Source organism: Somniosus microcephalus, chromosome 4, assembly GCF_052327205.1.
Source record: "Somniosus microcephalus isolate GS21.2 chromosome 4, FLI_Smic_1.0, whole genome shotgun sequence".
In the NCBI taxonomy this organism is placed as follows: Eukaryota; Metazoa; Chordata; class Chondrichthyes; order Squaliformes; family Somniosidae; genus Somniosus; species Somniosus microcephalus.
Genome location: NC_140990.1, coordinates 241,432,832 through 241,459,414, shown reverse-complemented (window position 1 = coordinate 241,459,414; position 26,583 = coordinate 241,432,832). Strand labels below are relative to the sequence as shown.

The window sequence follows — 26,583 nt, the reverse complement described above, 5'->3', positions numbered from 1 at the left end:
AGAAAATATTTACAAATGAATGAAGTTTTTTTAAAAACAATTTAATAAAAGCAATTTTTTTGCTGGAAATGTAGGTTTGAAAAGAAAAACGCAGAAAGCGGGAAAAAGAATGGAATCAAGATGGCTGACACTCACCTCAGTTCAGAACGATAAGGCCCGCCCACACACGCACCGATTGGTCGACCGTCAGGTCACCGAAGCGTAGGATTGGTCAATCATCCAGTCACTTGACTGTAGGAGGGCCCGCCCGCATGCACCAGGAACCCGGCGTACGATTGGTCGACCTCGACGTCACTCTATTGCTAATGAGCGGATAATGAGATGCTAATGAGCAGAATTTTGAACGTTTTTTGGATACCGCGGGCGCAATTTTTGTCTGGCCGAAATGTAAATACGCTTACGACCGTTTTGGAATGGTAAGCTTTCTTTTGATGTAACGCACGTGTAGGTACGCTCTATAACTTTCGAGTGCATAGACAGACAGACAGACAGACAGACAGACAGACCCACCCTTTTTTATATATATAGATAGATATACTACTGGTGCACGATGACTGAGATTAATTCTTGTTAGAACTTTAAAAACAGGGCTCTCGCCAGGAGGAGGCCAATCATTGGAATTTGTGATCATGAACCCGGAATGAGCAAGAGCAACAGGGCTTGACAGTCAGAAGGACCAAGTGACAGCACAGGAAACTGATAACCCAAGGTAGAATGAGTGCACAGGAACAACACAATTGACTGACTTGATCAAAAACTACTATGCTGTTTTAAAAATAGCAAGGCCAGCAGAAGTAATGGAAAAATGTGAAGATTAGCTTGAATAAGAAATAAATTCTTGCTGGCAAATGGCCTATTCAATTAAATAAGCTCCATCACGGTGGCATAGTGGTTAGCACTGTTGCCTCACAGCGCCAGGGACCCGGGTTCGAATCCGGCCTCGGGGGACTGTCTGTGTGGAGTTTGCACATTCTCCCCGTGTTTGCGTGGGTTTTCTCCGGGTGCTCCGGTTTCCTCCCACAGTCCAAAGATGTGCGGGTTAGGTTGATTGGCTATGATAAATTGACCCTTAGTGTTAGGGGGATTAAATACGTGGGGATAGGGTGGGATATGTGTTGGTGAAGGGGTTACGGGGATCGGGTGGGATATGTGTCGGTGCAGGCTCGATGGGCCGAAATGGCCTCTATCTGCACTGTGGGGTTTCTGTGATTCTGTGATTCTGTGATCACAATACTTTCAGTTCTGCTGCCCAATTTATGCTATATTACTGTTCTCAGTGGACTGTTCCACTTAATGATTCATGTGTTATCTTTCTGACACATACCAGTAAGTGAAGAAGGCACAACAGATAATTTGTGGTACAATTCTGAAGTAGAGTAGAGCTTTGGAAAGGAACTTTAAAAAATATATAGGGGAAGAAATTCGGTATCACCCTGTTTGGGGTGCAATTATTGGCTGGACGCAAAGTTTAGCACCTGGCGCTAATTATCGCCTCCAACTGCAAACTTGGCTTCTATCACCCCGGAGGTGATTGGAGCGCTAAATCAGGCACTACACACCTCTCTTAAGGTGCTAATGCCGAGGAGCGAGGTGCTACCTCAGAGCGCTGGCGAAGCTCATGTGATGTCAGTTAGCAATGGAACACAGACACACTGCCGCCGGCCAGTTCTTAAAGGGGAGGGTCGATCTTGCTCTCCATCCACACCCTGCTCATTGCAGCCTTGAATCTCAGCCTGGAGAGACCTGTACATCAATTCTGCTGGAAAGAACAATGGAGAGGCCCAGGGAACGAGCTCAGAGTGCAGCCCCCATAGTCTCTTCTAAATTGATGTTAGGAAGGTCAAATCAAAATGAACCTGCAAAGTGCTGCTCAGTACCCAAAACTCCTTCACACAGTGTTGAATCTCTCCAGAAGTCTCTATCACTCTCTCAGAATGCGTGGTGCAAAAATGTCGCCAACAAAAAAAGGCAGGAAGCGGCGACCTTTAAATAGCGCTCCCCCAGTCCCTTCCCGACTGCAAAATGTTCCCCGCTACCTGTCGTTGCTAGTGGCAGGCGGAAAGGCAGGGGGCACCACTCAATATCCGGTCCGGGACGCTACCGGGGCGTTGCACGCTTGAGTGACGTCATGATCTGCGGGCGCAGGAGATCATGGCGGTAGTGTTTAGCGCCGCCGCAAAATGTCTGTTCAATTTCGCGAGTGGCGCAAACATCGCCGCACCCGGGTGCTAGTTGCTTTGCGCCCCATTAGTGCCCTCTTAGGGTGCTAACAGGAGGCACAAAGCAACCAAATTTTTCCCCCATATTCTTTTAGGTCAAGAATTAAAATTATAAGCAGATTATTCACAGATTTAAAGTTTATTATGGTACATCACCGTTAATTACCTCACTGTAATTCATTATACTCTACACATGTGTCCCGATGATATATTTGGTGGGTAAGGAAAAACTGCAAATAAGTTGAGAATGATGAATGCGTAACGCCCAGGCGGCGAACAATCTTCAGGACCAAAAGTTGGAATTTGCATTTTTAAAAGATGTACACATAACAGCTACACTGACACAGAAAAATGCTATCAAGAATGTAGCAAGTAAAGGAGTACAAATTTGAGAATTTGGAAAGCGTGATTCTTTGGTGGTTGGAGGAGGCTACAGAACTCATGGACCATATGCACCATATTATTCCAATATTTTGTAATGTGCATTTAAATGTGAACACACACACTGATTGGGCTGGATTTTCATTGAGGAGGTGGGTATGAGGCAGGACTACAACTTTTGGGGTTGTAGTCCTGCCTCCATCGAGTTCTAGCCAACGCACGCAATTTAGACTTGATTGACCTTGTTGAGCTCGCCCAGCGGGCTCAGCAGGTCAATTAAGGGCCACCCGGCAACAGGTGACGTCACAGATTGAAATTTCATCTGTCAAGACCTTTGAAGCTGTCAAACACTGACAATCTGTTCTCCAGGTTAATTCCTTCATCTCAGGATGATTTAGAGATCTCTCCAGAACAGAAAGCAGAGGCTGCAGATTTTGACAGCTGGCGGCCATTCTGCTTTCTGTGCCGGTGAGATGAGGGACTCCCGAGACCTGAAGGAAGGAAGGCTGTAAAGTTAAGTAAAGGTTAGTAGAACTTCTTTAAACACTTTACACAGACCAAACACACTTACCTCTGCACTCATGCACCCATCACTCACCTGAACACCAGACATCTCGACCCCTCCAAGCCCTTCATCCCGACAGCCTGCCTCGCTAACTTGGCGTGCTTTGGAGCCATCGGGAATCCCACATTTCAACAATGAAAGTAGGGATTAGGCTAAAAACTGCCTGTTAACTGTAGTGATCAATAACATGTCATTCTGTGGTGGACACTAGGTGGAGCAGTAGACCTGTATATAGCCGTATGTATAAAACTACACTACCCAGCTATACATACATTAAGACTACATTACCCATGAGGCTAGGCTACCCACAAGGCAGCAGTCAAGATGGCAGCCTGCACACGGGAGCACACATGCAGCATCTCTACAGATACTGTACCTAGAGAACGTGTACTGAATAAATGACTAGCTAGAAGCTAGCTGTGTTCATAATAAGAATGTCTATTTATTAATGAACATAACATGGTACCAGGGTGGTGAAGATCTGCTGAAAATTGTGAAAAGCGACATGGAGAATTTGAAGCCACCAGAGCGTTTGAATCTCGAGGGAAATGTCGACTACAATTGGCGGATTTTTAAACAACAATTCGAACTCTACATTGCAGCCATCGGATTCGGTACGAAGCCAGACGCAAGGAAGATAGCGTTGCTGCTTACGGTTGCAGGCCCACAGGCGATAGAGGTATTTAATACATTTGTATTTAATCCAGCGGAGAACAGAGAAAAATTAGAAGATGTGCTAAAAAAATTTGATGCACATTGCTCTCCCAAAAAGAATGAGACGTATGAAAGATACATCTTCCGTTCTCAGACACAGCAACAAAATGAGACTTTTGTTAGCTTTATAACTGATCTGAAACTGAAAGCACAGACGTGTAACTTCTCTGAGCTCAAAGCATCCATGATTCGTGACCAGATTGTGTTTGGTATTCATGATAAAAAAAGTCAGGGAACGTCTGTTGAGAGAAACCAAACTAAATTTGGAAAATGCAGTGAAAATATGCAAAGCCAGCGAGCTAGCTCGAAATCACGCGAAGACTTTCAGTGAAATCAATAATGATGCAAATGTAATGAGTGATAATGCTGCTGTCGGTGCTGTGTCCTACAAGGGGAAGAAACATGGGCAGAGCAGAAATGAAAAGCAATCGGAGGATGAAATTTTTAATTGTAAACGCTGTGGTTACAAACACCAGTTAAGACAATGCCCAGCGTTTGGAAAAATGTGCACAAAGTGTAATGGAAAGAATCACTTTGCCAAACAATGCTTTTTAAAAGTAAAAACAACGAAAGGGCAACAAGTTAATGTGATTGAGGACACTGATTTAAGTTAGACATTTTTTGTAGGAATGGTGTCATGTGACGATATCAAAAAAGATACAGAAAATGTGCAGCCCTCAGAAATAGACAATGCTGAACGTAAAGTTAATGCAGTAAAAGAGGACAAATGGATGATCCCACTGCAGATAAATGGAGCATTAGTTACATTGAAACTGGACACTGGGGCAAAAGCAAACTTAATCAGTATGAGTGACATAAAAAATATGAAAGAAAAGCCCAAAATACAGAAAAAGTCAGTACTACTGAAGGACTATAATGGACAGAAAATAGATAGCTTAGGTGTATGCAGACTTAAAGTGACAGTCAAAGACAAAGTGCATCATCTCATGTTTTCTGCTGTGGCTGAAAGGCTTGATTCACTACTGGGTGACAAAGCTTGTGAGGACTTAGAACTGGTCAAAAGAGTTTACCGTATAAACTGTGCCATAAGCAGACCAGATGACTCAGGTGATGAAGCAGAGAGCCCATCAAGGATGAAAAGGCCAAAGGGTATCCATGTCTTCAAAAAGCCTAGTTTCTCCAAGAAGAAAGAAAAAGACTTCAAGGTCAAAGAGAAGCCAAAGGAAGAAAAGCACAAAGAGGAAAAACACAAGGAGAAAAAGTCCAAAGATATAACCGCAGCAGATGTTGTTAAGCAGTGGAAAGAGAAAAAGAAAAAGAAGAAGCCTGCAACAGAGCAGGAAGCAGTTCCGGTGGATACTCCTTCTTCCCTCAGGCCAATCTTTGGTGTTCCATTAGCTGAGGCTGCTGAGAGGACTATGCTGTATGATGGGATCCAGCTGCCAGTAGTTTTTCGAGAGTGCATTGACTACATTGGGAGTTATGGCATGAAGAGTGAAGGAAACACTGAAACCCTCTCCAAGCAAAGATCGCAAGGAGACCTCGATCTATACAAGAGCAGATTGATGACAATGCCGCAACTGCATCTTGTCATTCACCGCCAGAACAATCTCATGAAGACACATCAGACTTACCCGTGTTGAGAAGATCCACACGTGAAGTAAAAGAGCCTGATAGACTTAATCTTTGAGTACAATGTAAAGCTTTGAAAATGTGTTGACTGTTTTGAAAATGTTTATGTTTATAGAGCACTAACAAAAGTGTTACTGATATTATCTTTATTGTTTTCTTGAAAGTTGAGTGATATTGATTTTGTTAAACCTCCAAAGAAAGGGGGATGTAGTGATCAATAACATGTCATTCTGTGGTGGACACTAGGTGGAGCAGTAGACCTGTATATAGCCGTATGTATAAAACTACACTACCCAGCTATACATACATTAAGACTACATTACCCATGAGGCTAGGCTACCCACAAGGCAGCAGTCAAGATGGCAGCTTGCACACAGGAGCACACATGCAGCATCTCTACAGATACTGTACCTAGAGAATGTGTACTGAATAAATGACTAGCTAGAAGCTAGCTGTGTTCATAATAAGAATGTCTATTTATTAATGAACATAACATAACTACCTGTTAACAGGCAGGTAATTGGCACTAATCCCCTTCCCGCCTCGGGGAGGCGGGTCCCAGTGTGGGGCGGGTACCCGCCTCCTTTGAAACTGGCATGGAGGCGGGATGGGGTCGGGACCCCCTGATTTCGGGATTTTAAAGCCCCACACACCTCCAATCCCGACTCCACGGCCCAATGAAAATCCAGCCCATTATGTACAATCATATAATATAGCATGTAATAGCAATGCACAACCCACATGGATAAGTGAGCTTATTTAATTATTCACAAAGCAAATAGGTGACAGTCACTCTCCTGCAGAAGCAGAACAGCTACAGTCACCAGAGCACCAACCTTTCACATTCACATTTGCACCATGCAGCAGCACAGATAAAGATGCTGTGGGAGATATAGATTGTAATGGTGAGGTAGAATCACAGGTTCAACCACAAAGCACCAGAGTTGATGGAATGCTGTGGAGGTGGTTCAAGAAGGGGAAGCTGGTATAGGGCTAAGGTCCACCATGTTCAGTGCTCCTCCAGAGTTGTCTGAGGATGCAGATCTTAGTGAACCTGATTTGAAACTGACGCTGATGAGCAATCACTTGAATTTTTCTGCACAAGTATAGCAGATGGTCTCAGCAGGGCTCAGGAATGCAATACCTTGATCTTCAGTGCCATTTCTCATGAATGAGACCATGCAGGAATTGTTGTCTGGATTGCATTCCATAGACAACACCATAAAGCTATTCGAGGCTCAGTCGGCCTCATGAGAATGTGCCCTTCAGCAGTGGCCTGAGTGCAGTAGCATGGTAGCAGCTGATTGGCACTTATGTCAGTGGCAGATCCATGGCATCACTTAACCCTGCACAAGTGGCAGCAGGCACGCTAAAGTAATAAGCCCAAAGCAACTCCAGCAAAAGACACCTGTGGCACTGATGCAGATCCACCGTGGCTTGTTGCAGATACAAATTCTGCATTCTACAACTTCCCAGCTCGTTGTAATATCTCCAAATTTGCAGATGACACAAAGCTGGGTGGGAGGGTATGCTGTGAGGAGGATGTCGTGAAACTCCAGTACGATTTGGACAGGTTGGGTGACTGGGCAGAAACTTGGCAAATGCACTATAATGTGGATAAATGTAAAGTTATCCACTTTGGTGGCAAAAACAGGAAGGCAGATTATTATTTGAATGGCAATAGATTGGGAGAAGGGGAAGTGCAAAGAGACCTGGGTGTTCTTGTGCACCAGTCGCTGAAGGTAAGCATGCAGGTGCAGCAGGCGGTTAAGAAGGCAAATGGTATGTTGGCCTTTGTAGCAAGAGGGTTTGAGTACAGGAACAAGGATGTCTTGCTACAGTTGTACAGGGCCTTGGTGAGACCGCACCTTGAGTATTGTGTGCAGTTTTGCTTGCCTTACCTGAGGAAGGACGTTCTTGCCATGGAAGGAGTGCAGCGAAGATTCACCAGGCTGATACCTGGTATGGCAGGAATGACGTATGAGGAGAGATTGTGTCGATTGGGCTTATACTCACTGGAGTTTAGAAGATTGAGAGGGGATCTCATCGAAACCTATAAAATTCTGTCAGGCCTGGACAGACTAGATGCAGGAAGGATGTTTCTGATGGCCGGGGAGTCCAGAACCAGGGGTCATAGTCTAAGGGTAAGGGGTAAGCCATTTACGACTGAAATGAGGAGGAATTTCTTCACCCACAGAGTGGTGAACCTGTGGAATTCTCTGCCACAGAGGGCGGTGGAGGCCAGTTCATTAAATATATTCAAGAAAGAGTTGGATATATTTCTTAAGGCTAAAGGGATCAAGGGATATGGGGAGAAGGCAGGGACAGGGTACTGAAATTGGATGATCAGCCATGATCTCATTGAATGGCGGAGCAGGCTCGAAGGGCCGAATGGCCTACTCCTGCTCCTATCTTCTATGTTTCTATGTTTCTATATTCAGCAGCCATGCATTAGTGGTGCTTTCTCTACTAGAATAGTAGGGTATCACAAGAAGCAACATATAGAAATCCATGACTCACAAGGCAAAAAACTCAACTACAAAATACATCAAGGAAATAAAGCAAGTACACTGAAACACATAATAAAATCAATTCACTTTCGCTGTATTTTATAGTCTGTAATTCTACTGTACTGCAGAAAAGAAAGTTTCAGGGGCACAAAAGTAAAGAAGGCAGAACATGTGCAATTTTCTGCAATAAAATATAAACAGGAAAAGGAAATAGTTCTGTGATTGTAAATATATCCACTAGAATGTAATAGTGCCTGATTGGACAACAACAAGTTGCATTTATATAGTGCCTTTAATGTAGTAAAACATCCCAAGGTGCTTCACAGGAGTGTTATCAAACAACATTTGACACGGTACCACATAAGGAGATATTAGGACAGAGATTTTCAGGAGTGTCTTAAATGTGAAGGGAGAGGTAGAGAGGCGAAGAGGTTTAGGGGGGAATCCCAGAGCTTAGGGCCTAGGCAGTTGAAAACGTAGCCACCAATGGTGGCACGATTAAAATCAGGGATGCGCAAGAGGCCAGAATTGGAGGAGCGCAGAGATCTCGGTGGGTTGTAGGGCTGGAGGAAGTTATAGAGATAGGGAGGGGCGAGGCCAGGGAGGGATTTGAAAACAAGTATGAGAATTTTAAAATTGAGGCGTTGCTGAACCAGGAGCCAATGTAGGTCAGCGAGCACAGGGGTGATGGGTCAAGTTAGGATACAGGCAGCAAGTTCTGGAGGAGCTCAAGTTTATGAAGGGTGGAAGATGAGAGGTCGGCCTGGAGATTGTTGAAATAGTCAAGTCTAGAGGTAACAAAGGCATGGATGGTGTTGTTGTTGTCCATGATGATATTGTTGAGCATCCAAAATACTAATACAATTTTACTGACCTTCTCTGAACCACATTATAAAGCTGCCCTTGACTAATCCAAGTATCTGAAACATTGTTTTTGTACCCTAAGGGCTGGATTTTGTCATTGGGGGCAGGTCAGGTGGTCACGACCCTGCCTCCGATGTGAGGCGGGACAATTGAGCGATTTTCCCCTAATTGGGCACTTGATTTCCAGCGTGTGGGAACCCTTGGCCCAATGAGTATTTTGGTGCGGAAACTCGCCTCTGATGACGTCATCTATGCAGCTGCATTTAAGGCCTACAAGCAGCCTTGGTTCATTTTCAGCCTGACAACTTTTGCATTATACTTCTGAGGGATTCGTGCTCCAACCATGTCAAGCAGCAGACCAAAGTGTGCACCCCTTTTCGATGAGAACTGCCTCCAAGCTCTGGTGGAGGGCGCAAGAGCGAATAAGGAAGTGCTGTTTCCTTCTTCGGGGAGGATAAAGCCTCCCCAACAGACCAAAGCTGTGTGGCTGCAAGTGGCACAGGAAAAGTGAGTATTCCATTCCCATGACCCTCAATCTGATCCCCATCACCTCTCATCACCAGCACTCTGCTTTGTCTACCTCCTCCTCCACATCCCACTTGACCCTTACATTCCTGGACCCTTAACCATTCCCTCTCTCTCTATGTTCACATTCACTTAACTATTCGACTATGCAGCCCTCACACTCCCTATCACGGACAGATGGGCGCATCAGAGCAAGCTGGTGACAATGGTTTTCCATCTCTCTCTCATTGACATTGCATGAGTGACTGATAGGAATCCCCAGGTTCTTGGCCATTGTCGATGCTTTGGTAAGAAGGTGCGAGGCAAAAGTGTTTGATTGGGCAGGCTAAGCAAATCTAATGCTCTAACAGATTGACTTATGATCATTTGCACAATTCAATGTGCATGTAACCTTTACCTCACATCTCTAACTCTTTCCTTTACTCCCCCACAAGACCATTGACAGACCCCCTCTCCACTGTCCAGGAGGAATGGCCTGAGCCCCAGACTCCTCAGAGGAAGCTGCAACCTCTGAGGGCGCAGCGTCAGCAGAATTCAGCGCACCAAGCACCAGCGCAGGCACTCACACCTCGGTGGGACCTTCGGGACATAGAGTAGTGTTGGCACCTGGTGTATCACAGCTCACAAGTGAGCATCGGCAGATGGTGGAGACAAGGACAGCAGTGGAGAGTCCTCGGCGGAGGGCGCAGGACTCTCCCAGCTAGGCTCAGCTGCATGTTGACCCTGTGCCTCCAGGTCCATCCAGAAGGAGAGCGGTGCTGGAACTCCAGGAACAGGTGCAGGAGTGTCTGGTTTTGTCTCCCGGGTCGCTGCGAGTGTGGAGCGAATGGAGGATTCCATTGCTAACATGAGCAGAGCCTTTGTGGAGGCATTGGCGCATGAACGCATCACCACGGAAAGGATGGCAAAATCCGTGGAAAGGATGGCTACCTCCGTGGTAAGGCTGGCTACCATAGAGGAGAGGATGGCTACCATAGAGGAGAGGATGGCCACGGCCATGGAGGAGCTTAGTCGCCAGGGTCTTGAAAACATGGTCATTGTTCAGAATAGACTGACATCTCTTGAGGAGCGATGGTCAGCTATTGAGCAGAGAAACCAGACCTTCATGGAAGTTCTCTGGAGTAGGACTTCCAGTGCAGAAACGGCTCTTCATGGCCCCCCTGAAGAGCAGCAAGGTGCTGTCATGCCACTTGCTAGCTCTGAAGTGGGGCTGACCCATGAGAGGGATGTTGGTGGCAGAGAACAAGGAAGTGGGGGCTCCTCTCCAAGCGCTCACACAACCATGCCACTGCAAAGCCCTTGGTCAGAGCCCCACCAGAGTCCTCACCCACTGAGATTGGCATCTCATTCCCTGCACAGCCGCAAGAGCAGCAGACTGTTGCCGAGCCCTCACAGGCTCACAACCCCAGAGGACTACCAAAGGTGTCGAGGCAGGAGCAACAAGAAAGTGAGCAAGGGGCCTCCACATCTGCTGAAGCCACAGGGGAAGCATCACGTAGGAGCACACATAAGAGGAAGATAAAGTATTCACAAGGGTAGTCACTTGGGTGTTCTGTTGTGTTTATTTTTGAAAAGCCATCTGTGACTTTATGTGATAAAAAAAATTGATGGCAAACTGTTGAAGTTGTGGGCTGTGTCATTTCGCAAATGGGACTTCCACATTGAGGGCTTAGGGCCACTTGCAATTGTCAGTATGGTGGTCAGCATGATAGGAATCCGCAGGTTCTTGGCCATTGTCGATGCTTTGGTAAGAAGGTGCGAGGCAAAAGTGTTTGATTGGGCAGGCTAAGCAAATCTGGCCAAGATGAATGCGACCCCTGCATCCCAGCCAGCAATGTGCTCGCGTGCTGCTGCCGCTGGTTGATGCGCCTCTGCAAGCTTTTGGTTGTCGCTCTCCTTCTCCTCATCATCATCATCCTCATCCTCATCTGAGGAGGCTATGCGATGAGCCACTTGTACCTCAGGCAGCTGCAAGCCACAATGCTGTGCCATGTTGTGAAGTGCACAGTAGACCACGACGATTCTGGAGATCCTGGCTGCTGAGTATTGCAGGGCTCCACCTGATCTATCAAGGCATCTGAATCGCATCTTCAGCAAGCCGATGGTTTGCTCGATTATGGATCTAGTGGAAATGTGGCTGGAGTTGTAGCACTCCTCAGCTTCGTTGGATGGCCTCCTCAACGGTGTAATTAGCCACATCTTCAGGGGATAGCCCTTATTTCCAAGTAGCCATCTGAAAAGTTGGTCTGGCGGACTGAAGAGTAGAGGCACACTAGACTGGCGCAGGATGAAGGAGTCATGGCAACTGCCAGGGTACTTGGCGCAAACAAGCAAAATTTCCTTCTTGTGGTCACACACCAGCTGCACATTGAGGGAATGGAAGCACTTGCGGTTGACAAAAATACCTGGATTCTGATGGGGTGCCTTAAGGGCCACATGTGTGCAGTCAATGACGCACTGCACCTTTGGAAAGCCTGCCAGATTAACAAATCCGACCGCACGCGCGGTTACAGTTGCTTGATCCTTGGAGAAGTTGATGTAATTGTGTGCGATGGCAAAGAGGACATCGGTTACTTGCATGATGCAAGTGTGTGCGGCCGCCTGGGAGATGCCGCTGATGTCTGCTGTTGATCCCTGGAATGAGCCTGAAGCAAAAATGTTGAGTGCGGTGCTGACTTTGATGGCCACTGGTAAGGGGTGTCCACCCGCTCCTCTGGGCTCCAGGTCTTGCTGCAGCATTGCGCAGATGTCACCCACTACTTCTCGCGAAAGTTTGAGCCTCCTTTGGCACTGCTGCTCAGTCATGTTGCGGTAGCTCATCCTCTGTCTGTAAACCTTGTTTTGGGGGTATCTCCTGCAGCGACGTGCTTCCATGCACTGGCACCTTCTGGCCTGTGCAGCTTCAGGTGGGTGAGCAGCAGCTTGGCGCTCCTGTTGTTGCTCCTGCTGTTGGTGCTGCTGTTGTTCCGGGTGCTGCTGCTGCCGCGGCTGGTCTTCATCCAAATCTGATGTCCAGGAGGAAAGTAAATAAATGGTTCCCTTGCTTCTGGTATATAACTCAGTTGAGGATGCGCTCAATCAAGGTGGGGAGAGGGGTTTCCCAGGAGGTCACACTGGAGATGGATCTCAGCCTCAAAACTTCCACAATGAGTAGGCCTGCTAAAAGTTCTCCCAGACCTGAGAAAACAAAGTTCTGCCACCTGCAAATGATCATTGTTGAAAATTCCTTTTTAATGGTGGAGCTGCAGCTGTTAGTAAGCCATCCACTTGTGATGCCGCCAGGATTAACTGGCGTATTCCAAAGGAGACGTGCAGCATGGGGGAAATGTGTTAAAGTTAGAAAGGCTTCTCAAAATGGCATTATAGAGGCTTGTTAAGGGCTTTAAGGGCCTACCCCGCCTATTGGGCTGGAGGCGGGATCGGAGCCGCCCGCCATTTTTTGCAATTTAAACACCTCACACGCCTCCAAAGCCGCCTCCTCAGGCCTGGCAAAATCCAGCCCTAAATGTCTGCTCAGTAAGGGTCTTGCCTCACTCAAGTGCCTTGATGTAGCTGTTCACTGTTGAGCCATGGCAGTTGTGTTGAAATGTTATTAGTCATGGTTACACTGCATACCCCACATTTCTATTGGCATTGATCCCTTGTTCTCCTTCAAAGAACTGTGGATTGCCTCAGAGTAGAAGTAACGTGTGACCTCAGAGAAGCATGTACTCATATACATGATATTCTGGAGGTCTCAGGATAAGGGGTCGGCCATTTAAGACTGAGATGAGGAGGAATTTCTTCACTCAGAGGGTTGTGAATCTTTGGAATTCTCTGCCCCCGAGGGCCGCGAATGCTGAGTCTTTGAGTATATCCAAGGCTGAGATAGATAGATTTTTGGACTCTAGGGGAATCAAGGGATATGGAGGTCGGGCGGGAAAGTGGAGTTGAGGTCGATGATCAGCCATGATCTTATTAAATGGCGGAGCAGGCTCGCGGGGCCATATGGCCTACTCCTGCTCTTATTTCTTATGTCCTTATGTTAGTAAAAGCATAAATATCTTTGTGTACAGTCAGTGACAAATGATGGGGCTGTCAGCAATTTCAAAATAAATTTGCTGTTTTTGCTGCTGCAGGTCATTACTGAATTGTATGTAGGGAGGTGTTAGGGGAAACAGGGCTTCAGTGACCGCTTACTGGAGCAATACAAACAAAACTGTCTGACTCCTGTGATGTTTCCTGTGGGTGACTGGGAGGTCCCTGTGGCATAAACGTCGAGGGCTATTGGCTATGCAGTGCAGGAGGTTGACTCTCTTTGCATGTCTTCTTGGACTAGACAGCCCACCACAGTCACAGCTCATGTGCTCTGCTCAACACTCCTCAGGCAATGCTCTTCCATCTTTGGCAGGCAGCTGCACCTGTTTTGATAGGCTTGCTGCCTGGAGTAGCTTATTTTGTGAGCTATGATCCTCCTTAAACCCTCTATGCTCCTGGGATGCCTTCTTCTCCTCCTTTGCTAGGAGAAACCTAGTAATGGCCACTACACCTATGCTCTGGGGCCAAAATGTCCTCTTTAATATACATTTATGTACATATTGGGTTGTTACTTGGAACTATTTCATTTGTTAACTTGATTAATGCCAGGTCTGATTTGCAGTTAAATATACACCTTTGGAAGAGCCTTCCCAGCCGTGTAATTTTATTTTTGTTTCCCATAATTAGCTTTTAACAAGGTCTTTACAAGAACTTAACTATTTTCAAATCTTTTCTATGTTTCATTACTCCTTTTCTGGAGCAGTAGGAATCATTAGAGAAGCACTAAATATGGATGAAGTGTCTATTAGCACTTTTTCCCACACAGCAGAAGTCCCATGATTTCACTCCTTTTTACAAGCATCTACTTTTTTGATACACTTATCAAGCGGAAAAACTTTGGTCCATAGGTCGCTTTATTCTATGGAATGTTATCAGTATTTCACTAAAAAGTCAGCACCAGTGTGCTAATCTATAAGAAAAGAGATCAAACAGTAATATGTAGAAGCCAGATTAGAAAATGGGGCAAAGATGTTATGTGAAAGCCATAGAAATAGGATAATTAATTTATAAAATTATAATTGCATTCAAAATTAGAGATGGGATAAAATAGAGAACTAAAAACTATGTATACATTATCAAAGCCACCTTAAAATATTTACATTTAAGTGCTTACCTCTTGAGTAGTCTTATGAAATTTAACTGCCATAAGAAGAACCATTTCATAATCTTTTATTTTATTCTTTACTTGCTGATGAAGATTAAGGAACTCCATGATTTTTTCATTTCTTTCCTTGAGGGAAACACCTTTCAGGGTCAAAAGCTCAGCTATTTTTATTCTGTATTCCACCTCCGCATTCAACTGCTAGTAATAAAAAGAAAACAACCAAATCAACATTGTGGAATTAATAATTCATGGTAATATGCAGTAAAAGTAAGTCATCACATTCTAGTCCACGACTAACCATTGAAGATAATTTCATGGTAAATATTTTAATCCTATTAAAAACCATTGTATATATACACACATGTACATACAGTATGACAAATGTCAGGTTGAGAATACAAGTGAGAACGAGGCTGAATATAGAAAGTGCAGAGGGGAAGTGGAAAAGAAAATAAGAGTGGCAAAGAGAGAGTTTGAGAATAGATTGACAGCTAACATAAAAGGGAATCCAAAAGTCTTCTATAGGCATATAAATAGTAAACAGGTAGTAAGAGGAGGGGTGGGGTCGATTACGGACCAAAAAGGAGATCTACGCATGGAGGCAGAGGCCATGGCTGAGGTACTAAATGAGTAGTTTGCACTGTTTTTACCAAGGAAGAAGATGCTGCAAAGTTATAGTGAAAGAGGAGGTAGTTGAGATACTGGATGAGCTAAAAATTGATAAAGGAGGTACTAGATATGGGGGTGGTGCCAGAGGACTGGAGAATTACAAATGTTACACCCTTGTTCAAAAAAGGGTGTAAGGATAAACCCAGCAACTACAGTCCAGTCAGTTTAATCTTGGTGGTGGGGAAGCTTTTAGAAACTATAATCTGGGACAACATTAACAGTCACTTGGACAAGTGTGGATTAATTAAGGAAAGCCAGCACGGATTTGTTAAAGGCAAATCGTGTTTAACGAACTTGATTCAGTTTTTTTGATGAGGTAACAGAGAGGGTTGATGAGGGCAATGCAGTTGGCGTGGTATACACGGACTTCCAAAAGACATTTGACAAAGTGCCACATAATAGGCGTGCCAGCAAAGTTGAAGCCCATGGAATAAAAGGGACAGTGGCAATGTGGATACGAAATTGGCTAAGTGACAGGAAACAGAGAGCAGTGGTGAACAGTTGTTTTTTGAACTGGAGGAAGGTATACAATGTTGTTCCCCAGGGATCGGTACTAGGACCACTGCTTTACTTGATATATATTAACGACTTAGACTTGGGTGTACAGTGCACAATTTCAAAATTTGCAGATGATACAAATCTCAGAAATGTACATAGAAACATAGAAGATAGGAGCAGGAGTAGGCCATTCGGCCCCTCGAGCCTGCTCCGCCATTCGATGAGACCATGGCTGATCATCCAAACTCAGTACCCCGTACCTGCCTTCTCCCCATATCCCTTGATACCTTTAGCTCTAAGAAATATATCTAACTCCTTCGTGAATATATTTAAAGACTTGGCCTCAACCGCCTTCTGTGGTAGAGAATTCCACAGGTTCACCACTCTCTGGGTGAAGAAATTCTTCCTCATCTCTGTCCTAAATGGCTTACCCCTTATCCTTAGACTATGACCCCTGGTTCTGGACTCTCCGACCATCGGGAACATTCTACCTGCATCTAGTTTGTCCACACCTGTCAGAATTTTATAAGTTTCGATGAGATCCCCTCTCATTCTTCTAAACTCCAGCGAGTATAAGCCCAATCATTCCTGCCATCCCAGGGATCAGCCTTGTGAATCTTCGCTGAACTCCTTCCATGGCAAGAACATCCTTCCTCAGATAAGGCGACCAAAACTGCACACAGTACTCAAGGTGTGGTCTCACCAAGGCCCTGTACAACTGCAGCAGGACATCCTTGCTCCTGTACTCAAACCCTTTCGCTATGAAGGCCAACATACCATTTGCCTTCTTCACCGCCTGCTGCACCTGCATGCTTACCTTCAGTGACTGGTGCACAAGGACACCCAGGTCTCGTTGCACTTCCCCTTCTCCCAATCTATTGCCATTCAGATAATAGTCTGCCTTTCTGTTTTTGACACCAAAGTGGATAACCTCACATTTATCCACGTTATATTGCATCTGCCACACTTCTGCCCAATCACCCAACCTGTCCAAATCATCCTGGAGTTTCTCGGTATCCTCCTCGCAGCACACACGCCCACCCAGCTTTGTGGCGTCTGCAAACTTGGAGATATTACATCTAGTTCCCTTATCTAGATCATTAATGTATATTGTGAATAGCTGGGGTCCAAGGACCGATCCCTGCGGTACCCCACTAGTCACTGCCTGCCACTCGGAAAAAGACCCGTTAATTCCTACTCTCTGCTTTCTGTCCGCCAACCAGTTCTCTATCCAAGTCAATACCTTGCCCCCAATCCCATGCGCCTTAACTTTACACGCTAATCTCTTATGCGGGACATTATCAAAAACCTTTTGAAAGTCCAAATACACCACATCTACTGGTTCTCCCTTATCTATTTTCCCAGTTACATCCTCAAAAAATTCCAGTAGATTAGTCAAGCACGATTTACCTTTTGTAAATCCATGTTGACTTTGTCCGATCCTGTCACTGTTTTCCAAGTGCTCAGCTATTCCATCCTTTATAATGGACTCTAGCATTTTCCCCACTACCGATGTCAGGCTTACCGGTCTGTAATTCCCCGCTTTCTCTCTACCACCCTTTTTGAATAGTGGGGTAACATTAGCTACCCTCCAATCCATGGGTACAGTTCCAGATTCCAGCGAATTTTAGAAGATGATCAGCAATGCATCTACTATTTCTAGGGCCACCTCCTTAAGTACCCTAGGATGTAGATTATCAGGCCCTGGGGATTTATCGGCCTTCAATCCCGTCAATTTCCCTAACACCATTTCCCTACAAATACTGATTTCTTTCAGTTCCTCCCTCTCATCAGACCCTATGTTCACCAACATCTCTGGGGGGTTATTTGTGTCCTCCTTTGTGAAGACAGAACCAAAATATGCATTTAATTGGTCTGCCATTTCTTGGGAGGATAGTAACAGACTTCAGGAGGGCATAGACAGAGTGATAAAATGGGCAGACACATGGCAGATTAAACTTAATGTAGGGCAGTGTGAAGTGATACATTTTGGTAGGAAGAATGAGGAGAGGCAGTATAAACTAAAGGGTACAATTCTAAAAGGGGTGCATGAACAAAGAGACCTGGGGGTATATGTGCACAAATCATTGACGGTGGCAGGGCAAGTTGAGAAAATGGTTAAAAAAGCATACAGGAGCCTGGGCTTTATAAATAGAGGCATAATAGGGCTGGATTTTGTCAATGGGGACATAATGGAGGCGGGACTCCCACTTTTTGGGTTGTAGTCCTGCCTCCATCGACTTGTGGCCAACCCACGCTATTTTCCCTTGATTGACCTTGTTAAGCCCACCCAGTGGGCTCAGCAGGCCAATTAAGGGACACTGGTTACTGGTGACGTCAGCGATTGACATTTCATCTGTCAAGAGCTTTTGACAGATGAAAAATCAGCGTTTGACAGCTCTGTGAAGCTGTCAAACACTGACAATCTGTCTTCCAACTTGAGTCCTTCTACTCAGACTCAGTTAGAGATCTCTCCAGACCAGAAAGCAGAATGCTGCAGCTTTTGACAGTTCAGCGGCCATTCTGCTTTCTGTGCCGGTGAACTGAGGGACTCCCGAGAACTGAAGGAAGGAAGCCTGCAGGAGAAAGTAAAGGTAAGTAAAACTTATTAAAACACTTTACACTTACCTCACACACTTACCTCTGCACACATGCACCCATCACTCACCTGCACAACGGACATCTCGACCCCTCCAACCCCTTCAGACCAACGGTCCACCTCGCTAACTTGGTGTGGTTCGGAGCCGTCGGGAAGCCCACACTTCAGGCCTAAAAATAGGGATTAGGCAAAAAATTGCCTGTTAACTACCTGTTAACAGGCAGTTAATTGGCACTAATCCCCTTCCCGCCTCGGGGAGACGGCTCCCAGCACAGGTCGGATACACGCCTCCTGGGACATTGGCACGGAGGCGGGATGGCTTCCTGCCCCCCGATTCTGCAATTTTCCCACCACTCCCACCTCCAAACCCGCCTCCACCGGGCTTGGAAATTCGAGCCCATAGAATACAAAAGCAAGGAAGTTATGCTGAATCTTCATAAAACATTGATTCAGCCTCAACTGGAGTATTGGGTCCAATTCTGGGTACCGCACTTTAGGAAGAATGTGAAAGCATTAGAAAAGGTGCAGAAAAGATTTACTATAATGGTCCCAGGGATGAGGGACTTCAGTTACGTGGATAGACTGGAGAAGCTGGGGTTGTTCTCCTTAGAGCAGAGAAGGTTAAGCGGAGAATTGATAGAGGTGTTCCACATCATGAGGGGTCTAGATAGAGAGAAATTGTTCCCATTGGCAGAAGGTACGAGAACCAGAGGACGCAGATTTAAGGTGATTGACAGATGAACCAAAGGCGACATGAGAATAAACATTTTTATACAGCGAGTGGTTATGATCTGGAATGCACTGCCTGAGAGGGTGGTAGAGGTAGATTCAATCGTGGCTTTCAAAAGGGAATTGGATAAATACCTGAAGGAAATTTTTTTACAGGGCTACGGGGAAAGGGCGGGGGACTGGGAGTAGCTGAAGTGCTCTTGCAGAGGGCCGGCATGGGCTCGACGGGCCGAATGGCTTCTGTAGTGTATGTAACTGTTCTACCTTTAAGAGAACTATTGTATGTAACCGTTCACCTTTAAGAGAACTATTTTAGGTGTGGCACTACTTTATCTTGGCTGCTGTATACTGTAATACCGACAGTGACCACACCAGTATATAAGTGCTGTGGCAGGATTTATTGGGCAGATTCGCCCTGACCTTCGAATAGTAAAGTCCTGTTTAAGTTACTCTTGTAGTCTGTGTGTTACTTCGCTATACAACCCACAGACTTTACAGTGGCGACGAGTTCGATCTTACCCTGCGGCAACAATACTTCTGAAGAAGTAAACGAGCGTCGAGAAGAGGCACCCGCCCTCGTCGTTTTGCTGAGAGAAAACTCGAGTCTGCAGGCCAAGAAAGGAGGAAGATTTCAAACACGAAGTCTTCCATCAGCAACAGGCATGGATTGTCCCTTCTGCCACGGTGGTGAGTGAGCCGATCAACACGAGAAGCAAGTCGGCCACGGTGACTGTGAGTAAAGGGAAAATAGAAACAAATAAACGGAGGATAAGGGCGGTGCACTCGACCACGGTCGAGGGGGAAAGGAGCCGGACAGAAGTCGGGCCCAGAGGCGCTGAGACTGGGGCAGCGTGGAGCAGAAGCCGCGGTACAAGCGGGCTGGGGAGCGTCGTGAGACGACTAGACCGCGACGGCGAAAAAGGCCGGACAAATACCGCGACCACGAGGCGCTGCGACCGGGACCGTAAGGCGCGGGAAGATATAAACATAAATAAGCCACGGAGAACTCAGCCACAGCCGGGGAGGAAAGCACCGGACTGCGAGAAGCTGGGAGGCGCGATTGGGGTGAAAAAGGCCAGACAGTGATTGAGGCCACGAAGCGCTGCGACCGGATCGTAAGGCGCGGGACGATATAAAATAAATAAACTGCGGAGAACATAGCCGCAGCCGGGGAGGGAAGTGCCGGACTGCGAGAGGGCTGGAGGCGCGATTGGGAGCCCGAGCGAGCGGGAGAGACAGAGCCCGAGCGAGGAAGGCTGAGCGAGATCCAGCCCAGCGGCTGAAACTGTTCGCCGCCAACGGGTTGTACCCAGCACCGGCTGCCCTGCCGAGAGAAGGGAACGCGCTGAAGCCGACGCGCAGGCTGCAAACCCGAAAGCCAGCGGCCGTCGCCCGAGGGAAGCTTACCCCTCCTGCCAGGGGAAGAAACGCGGGAAGCCGCCAGTAGGCGGGGAAGAAGACAGAAGCGGGAACCGCCATTTTTAAAGTGGGCGGGGAAAGAAGATAAGCGCGGGAAACCGCCATCTGGAAAAAAAAAAGTTAAAGAATATTGTTGTTGTTTCTCAGGAAGAGTGTGAAGATGCCTAAGCATAGTAACAGCAACGGTTTCAATGCCGAGGTGGAAGACTGGCCCACGTATGTAGAACGCATCGAGATATATTGTACGGCTAATAAGATAGCAAATTATGAAAAAGCTCTAACCTTATTAAACTCAATGGGTGCGAGGACATACGGGTTATTGAAACATCTTCTATCACCAGCTAAACCGACGGATCAGTCTTTCGATAATATTGTTGCTGTCCTGAAGGATCATTTTAACCCCGCACCGCTGATGTTAGCGGAACGATCTAAATTTTACGGGAGAACGCAACAAAAAGAGGAAAGCAACGCGGAGTACTTGGTCGAGCTGCGTAGACCAGCGAAATACTGCCAGTTTAGAGGAAATCTGACAGAGGCATTGCGAGACAAGTTCATGTGTGGATTGTCGAAGGAAGGAACGCAAAAACGACTACTCGAAGAGAACGATCTTACACTTGATAAGGCTGTCCTTATTGCAGCATCGCACGAAGCTGCAGCGAGAGGCATGGCGGAAATGCAGCGAAAGACAGCGGTACTCAGTGTGGATCAAATGACTTCGGGTACAACTAAATGTTCTCGTTGTGGGAAGACAACACACGACCAGAACCAATGCTGGGTTAAAAACCAGGACTGTAGGAAATGTGGCAAGCTTGGCCACATAGCTAAGGTATGCCGGTCAGGAAAGAAGAACAACAATAATAAGTCACCGCAGAAGAAGTACAGAAAGGTACATGAGGTGACTGGGAAGAGTACAGATGAACAGAATTCGGACTCAGACTCCAACAGCAAGGCACTGGGTAGTCTGAGGATTCATAATGTGAGTAAAGAAGCTGACCGACAAACTATCTGGATCACACTACAGATTGCAAAAGTCCAAGTGAAGATGGAAGTGGACACCGGATCGGCGTTGACGGTCATGAATAAGCATGATTACAAAAAGTTATTCAAACATATTCCCCTACGGGATACGGAGATAGTATTGCAGACATACACGGGGCACAAAATATACCCCATCGGAAAGATAAAAGTCAAGGTGAGATACAAAGACAAAGATCACCAAAGGATGGACTTGTATGTGCTGCCCGAGGGAGGTCCACCACTTCTGGGACGGGAGTGGATCAGGAAAATAAAGATAGACTGGCATTCACTAAACACAATGACGGTAGATTCCGGGAAGGAAGAGGTCAAACCTGAACGGTTGTCCAGAATATTGGACGAAGCTAAAGAGGTATTCCAGCAAGGACTGGGAACACTGAGAGGAATTAAAGCAAAAATCAAGATTGCAGAACATGCAAGCCCAAAATTTTTCAAAGCCAGATCGGTACCTTACGCGATACGACCTGCTGTGGAGGCAGAACTGGAAGAGTTTGAACGTTCAGGGGTACTGTCTAAGGTGGACTGGAGTGAGTGGGCCACGCCCATTGTTCCCGTCATGAAGTCTTCATCAAGTAACAAGCCAGGGGGACTGGGGAAGGTCCACATCTGCGGAGATTTCAAGATCACAGTTAATCCGGTGCTTCACACGGTACAATACCCGCTTCCGCGGATTGAGGATATCTTTGCTTCATTGTCTGGCGGGCAACACTTCACCAAGATAGACCTGGCACAGGCATACTTACAAATGGAAGTCGAGGAAGAGTCGCGCCAGTATCTCACAATCAACACGCACAGAGGCTTGTATCGTTATAATAGACTGGTTTTTGGAGTAGCTTCGGCTCCAGCAATTTGGCAGAGGGCAATGGAGCAGGTCTTACAAGGTGTTCCAAGCACGCAGTGTTACTTGGACGATATCCTGATTACGGGAGAAGACGAGGAGGAACACCTCACAAATTTGAAACTGGTGCTCACCAGGTTGAAGGAATATGGCCTTCGAGTTAATCGCCAGAAATGTGAGTTCTTCCAGAAACGGATCTCGTACTGCGGTCATGTCATTGACCAAGAGGGGCTGCACAAGTCGCCTGACAAGATAGAAGCTGTCGTGAAGGCCCCCGCTCCGGAAAACGTTTCACAGTTGAGATCGTTTCTGGGGTTGATTAATTATTATCACAAGTTTCTGCCAAATTTATCCACGGTGCTACATCCGCTGAATGCTCTGTTACGGAAAGAAGTGCCATGGAAGTGGAGCGAGGACTGTAAAAAGGCCTTTCGCAGAAGCAAGGCGTTGATTACCTCTGAGGAAGTGTTGGCTCATTTCAACCCAACGTTACCTCTTCGTCTAGCTTGTGATGCTTCCCCTTATGGAATTGGAGCAGTACTTTCACACAAGTTACCAAATGGCTCGGAAAGGCCAGTCGCATTTGCGTCCCGATCATTGACCTCCGCGGAGCGAAATTACACTCAGATAGACAGGGAGGCCCTCAGCCTTGTGTGGGGAGTAAAGAAATTCAATCATTACCTGCAGGGCAAGAAGTTCACATTACTGACAGACCACCAGCCGTTGGTGTCCATATTCAACCCTAACAAGGCCGTTTCCACTATGACAGCGCAAAGGTTACAGAGGTGGTCCGTGTTACTTGGGGCACACCAATATGACATTGAATACAAAAGCTCCAAACAGCATGGAAATGCTGATGGGTTATCGCGCCTACCGTTGCCGGTAGTAGAAGAGGTGACTACAATGGACCCGGTAGAGATGTTCCACTCATCCATAGTAGAATGTCTACCAGTAACCAATTCGATGATCGCGAATGAAACAAGAAATGACCCAACTCTCTCACGGGTCTACGATCTAACAGTGGAGGGATGGCCAGCACATGGTGAACCAACACTGCCAGCATTTTCGCAACGGAAAGAACAGCTGTCAGTGTGCCGAGGAACCTTGATGTGTGGATCGAGAGTGGTGATTCCACCCAAACTTCAGCATAAGGTGCTAAACGAACTTCACGAGGGGCATCTGGGTGGAGTGAAAATGAAGAACCTAGCAAGAGCGTTTGTGTGGTGGCCAGGTATTGATGGAGACATCGAGGAAATAACCAAGAGTTGTCTAGGATGCCAGAAGGTCCAAAACGCGCCACCACAAGCTCCTCTGCATCCATGGGAGTGGCCCTCATCTCCTTGGCAAAGGGTACACATCGACTTTGCTGGTCCATTTATGGACTCAATGTTTCTAATAGCGGTGGATGCACACTCCAAGTGGCCGGAGGTAATAAAGATGTCCTCCACCACCACGGAAAAAACCATCACAGTATTAAGGACCATGTTTGCCAGGAATGGGCTGCCGGAACAGGTCTGTTCTGATAATGGACCACAATTTGTGTCCGAAGAATTCAGGAAGTTCTTAAAAAGCAATGGGGTCAAGCACTACACATCAGCCCCATACCATCCCGCCACCAATGGCTTAGCTGAAAGGTTTGTCCAGACCTTCAAGAAGGCCATAAAGGCCATGGGTAATGAGAACATCAACTTACAACATAAGGTAGATAACTTCTTGTTGGCGTACAGGAATGCAACACATGCGGTCACAAATCAAACTCCCGCCATGATGTTTTGCAATAGAAGACTAAGATGCCGGCTGGATTTGATTAAGCCAAACGTCAGAAGGGACGTGGAGAACCGGCAATTCCAGGGCATGAATGAAAGGCCAACTAGATCTTTTCAGACAGGTCAACAAGTTTTGGCCCGGGACTACCGTACCGAGAAATGGCAGCCTGGAACTATTGTAAAAAGGCTAGGGCCGCTGCTGTATACAGTGGACATTGGTGACAGCATAATAAGGCGCCATGTTGACCAGATCATAGGGTCATCCACAAAGAGCCAACCTACTCCACAACCTTACACGGCTAATGTAGAAACAGAGATACCCAGAGCACCTACCTCCGATCTGGTAATACTGGAATCAGATGATCCTGACACTGTCCTTCAAGCTGAATCGGCCTTGCCGGAAGAACCTACTACCCCGCCGAAAACTACTACACCACCGAGGTGTTATCCGGACAGAGTCAGGAGACCTCCAGAGAGACTGAATCTGTGAACTGTTTTACATAATTTGTATATATGTTCTAATGATATGGTTAATGGGGAATAAGTATGTTGTAAGCTAAAAAAGGAGGATTGTAGTGTATGTAACTGTTCTACCTTTAAGAGAACTATTGTATGTAACCGTTCACCTTTAAGAGAACTATTTTAGGTGTGGCACTACTTTATCTTGGCTGCTGTATACTGTAATACCGACGGTGACCACACCAGTATATAAGTGCTGTGTCAGGATTTATTGGGCAGATTCGCCCTGACCTTCGAATAGTAAAGTCCTGTTTAAGTTACTGTTGTAGTCTGTGTGTTACTTCGCTATACAACCCACAGACTTTACAGCTTCCTTCTGTGCTGTAACCATTCTATGATTCTTTGATTCTATATTGCTTCCAACTTATATTAAAATGCACGTGGCAACATCAGATCAATTTTACTACAATATTCAAAATGAAGGGAGAAATTAGAGACAACAATTTTATTACAAACCTGAAAATGAATAATAAATACATCCTTATGTCTGCTAATATTTCTGCCTGGTTTACTACATATCTGGGATAATCTCTATGATAGATCACAAGCTATTTACGGAAGAGAAAGATTATTCAACCCATCTTAGTTCATCCTTCCAGAAAGACTCTAAAGCCCTCACTGTGAGCAGCGGAGGCGGAGTGGACCTAACCAGGGACCGGAACAGAGAGACCAAAAAAAAATCAAGGAGTGACGTCACAGGACAGCAGCTAGGCGATTGGTTGGTGAGTATTAGTGTGTTTTTTTGTCTCTAAGCTAGTGCAGTGTTTTAAACTAAGAGCTGGGGAACAATAACTAATACTTTATTAAAATAATAACTTAACTAGATAAACTAATTAATTAATATAACTCTAAATAATTACTTGATTAAAAACTTTAACTAATTTAAATAAGCATATAAATAAAGAATTCTAGAGATGGCAGGCTCTAGTCTGGGCCTGTAGTATGTGGGAGTTTGCGGACAACGAGACTGTCCCAGATTCTCACATCTGCAGGAAATGTCTCTGCTTTCAGTCACTCCGGCTCAGAGTCATTGAGCTGGAGTGCGAGTTAGAGACACTTCGAAACATAAGGGAGGGGGAGGAATTTCTGGATAGTTTTATCCAGAGTACAGTCACACCCCAGCGGAAAGCACAGGTTCAGCAAGGGGAGGGCATGACTGCTAGAGAGATGGGTAGCGAGGACTTAGGAGAGGTTGAGAAGGAAGTCCTGCAGACACTGGTCCTGTCCAACAAGTACGATGTACTCGCTACCTGTGAGGACAAGGAGAAAGACTGCGGGGAGGACAGCCACAATGCAAGCCAAGGCACCGTGGCTCAAAAAGCTGTCCGGGGTGGGAAGAGCAGAATAGAAATGTAGTAGTGATAGGGGATTCTATAATTAGGGGGATAGATAGCATCCTCTGCAGCCAAGAACGATAATTCCAAAGGGTGTGTTGCCTACCTGGTGTCAGGGTAAGGGATATCTCATGGCAGCTGGAGAGGAATTTGGAAAGGGAGGGGGTAAATCCAGTTGTTGTGGTCCATGTCAGCACAAATGACATAGGTAGGCACAGGGAGGAGGTCCTGCTGAAGGAGTATCAGGAGTTAGGAGCTAAATTAAAAAGCAGGACCTCGAGTCTGGATTATCTCTGGATTATTGCCTGAGCCATGTGGAAATTGGCATAGAAGCAGTCAAATCAGGAGAATTAATATGTAGCTAAAGGGCTGGTGTGGGAAAGAGGGGTTCCTTTTCATGGGGCACTGGCACCAGTACTGGGGCAGGAAGGAGCTATACCGATGGGACAGGCTCCACCTGAACCCGGATGGGACCCGTGTCTGAGCGGAAAGGGTAAATAGGGAGGTGGAAAAGGCTTTAAATTAGTAAGATTAGGCGAGGGATCTACAAGAAATAAAACCAGCCTAAATATAAACAAAACAGGAAAGGAGAGCATAGGAAAGCATAAAGTAAGGGAGGACATT

The 26,583-nt window shown here is 46.2% G+C and overlaps 2 protein-coding genes across 3 annotated transcripts in view; one reads left to right on the top strand and one right to left on the bottom strand.

The window, feature by feature from the left end:
- The window catches only part of LOC147120301 (uncharacterized), a 17,192-nt gene extending 11,272 nt beyond the window's left edge, over nucleotides 1-5,920 (top strand). The window contains exon 2 of the mRNA XM_085986007.1: nucleotides 3,635-5,920. Within this exon, the coding sequence (XP_085842133.1) occupies nucleotides 4,509-5,483 (975 nt within the window). The 5' untranslated portion in view covers nucleotides 3,635-4,508 and the 3' untranslated portion in view covers nucleotides 5,484-5,920. The remainder of the gene's footprint in view (nucleotides 1-3,634) is intronic.
- ccdc141 (coiled-coil domain containing 141) overlaps nucleotides 1-26,583 on the bottom strand; it is a 285,891-nt gene that overhangs the window by 45,067 nt on the left and 214,241 nt on the right. For both annotated transcript variants that reach the window (XM_085986005.1, XM_085986004.1), the window contains one exon: nucleotides 14,563-14,751. In XM_085986005.1, the coding sequence (XP_085842131.1) occupies nucleotides 14,563-14,751 (189 nt within the window). The remainder of the gene's footprint in view (nucleotides 1-14,562; nucleotides 14,752-26,583) is intronic.